The sequence below is a fragment of the Apium graveolens genome, chromosome 2 (assembly GCF_009905375.1).
Source record: "Apium graveolens cultivar Ventura chromosome 2, ASM990537v1, whole genome shotgun sequence".
In the NCBI taxonomy this organism is placed as follows: Eukaryota; Viridiplantae; Streptophyta; class Magnoliopsida; order Apiales; family Apiaceae; genus Apium; species Apium graveolens.
Window position 1 is genome coordinate 7,777,921 of NC_133648.1, and position 1,699 is coordinate 7,779,619.

Below are 1,699 nucleotides of genomic sequence, written 5' to 3' on the forward strand. Positions count from 1 at the left end.
GGTAGAATAGGCAACCATATCCAACAGAAAATGACACTATCTATAATGTCTTTAATTACAGCCATCCACAACGGTGGTGAGTTTGATGCGCCTATATATATTTATATACCTGCTGAATGCATGTACAATTGCAACAACTTCTTTGTGCAGTTGCTACGATACTCTTAAAGAAGTGTATCCAAGTTATATAGGCACTACTGCAAGGTACATATTGTTATCAAAGAACATATTATTATTATTATTATTATTGAACTGATTAACTGAATGTGTTATTACTAATATTATTGCAGAGACATGGAGCAAAAGTCGATTTCTGCGACAAAAAGAGCATCAAGATCTCCCCACGTAAAACCTCCGTTTACTTTGAGCGATGTTAAGAAAGCTGTTCCACCCCATTGTTTTGAGCGTTCTGCCATTCGCTCTTTGTCTTACCTTGTGTTAGATGTCTTGATTGGAATCACTCTTTACCAGATCGCCGCAACGTATATCTTAACATCGGATTTAGTACAGTCATCTAAGTTATTTTATATGACATCTTGGATTATTTACGCGGTGCTTCAAGGTTGTATTCTAGCTCGGTTTTGGGTTATAGGTCATGAATGTGGACACAATGCTTTTAGTGATTATCAATGGCTCGATGACACTGTCGGATTTATCACCCACTCTCTCGTCCTGTTTCCGTACTTCTCATTTAAGTACAGTCACCATCGCCACCACTCGAGAACTGGATCGCTTGAAGAAGAGGAATTCGACATCCCACTGCTCAAGTCTCAAGTTCCTTTTCTTTTCAGACACCTTAAAAACCCTGTAGCAAGAGTCTTGGTTGTTGCTGCAGTTCTAGCCGTTGCTGTGCCTCTCTACTTGCTCGTCAATTTCCGTGGTCGAGCTTATGATCAATTCGCCTCCCATTTTGATCCCTATAGTCCAATGTTTTCACGTAAGCAACGCGCTCAAGTCTTGCTTTCTGATGCTGGATGCTTGGCCGTGATTTTTGCACTTTACAAACTAGCTTTATTAAAAGGTTTCGCATGGGTGGCTTTCATTTACGGAGGACCTTACCTATTCACAAATGCCATGCTTATCATTGTGGCCGTACTTCAACACACAAACCCTCTTGTACCTTACTATGATTCCTCCGAGTGGGAATGGTTCAAGGGATCCATGGCTACCATTGATCGAGATTTCGGGTTTCTCAACACGGTGTTTCATCAGCAACCAAATACACATGTAGCACACCACTTCTTCCCAAAAATGCCACATTACCATGCAGTGGAAGCCACCAAGGCATTCAAACCTATATTGGGGGAGTTTTATCAGTATGATTACACACCATTCTATAAGTCACTATGGGATACCGTTAATGATTGTGTTTATGTTGAGGAAGATAAACAGAACAAAGGAATTTATTGGTATAACAATACGTTTTGAGTTGAGATGGCTGCAGGGTCTCTCCACAATCAATTGACTGGATTGTTACTTTCTTGACTAGCAAATAAAAACTAGAATTTAAATTCTGGGAGCTTGTCCCAGTATATATACCTTCTCTTTTTAAGCATTGCACTGTATTATGATTTATCATAATAAATGTTAATTTATGCTATACAGGGAAACTAAGATGGCTAGCAATAGGGTCTGTATGTTAAATTGATTAATTCAGTATGATAGATTGTTGCAATACTCATAAAAGTTTGTGATGTGT

General features: G+C 39.0%; 1 protein-coding gene across 1 annotated transcript; it reads left to right on the forward strand.

Moving 5' to 3' along the window:
- Positions 1 to 294: 294 nt before the first annotated feature.
- LOC141685034 (delta(12) fatty acid desaturase FAD2-like) lies at positions 295 to 1,428 on the forward strand. Its single transcript, XM_074490161.1, has one exon. The coding sequence runs from the start codon at positions 295 to 297 to the stop codon at positions 1,426 to 1,428; it is 1,134 nt and encodes a 377-aa protein (XP_074346262.1).
- The last annotated feature ends 271 nt before the right edge of the window (positions 1,429 to 1,699 follow it).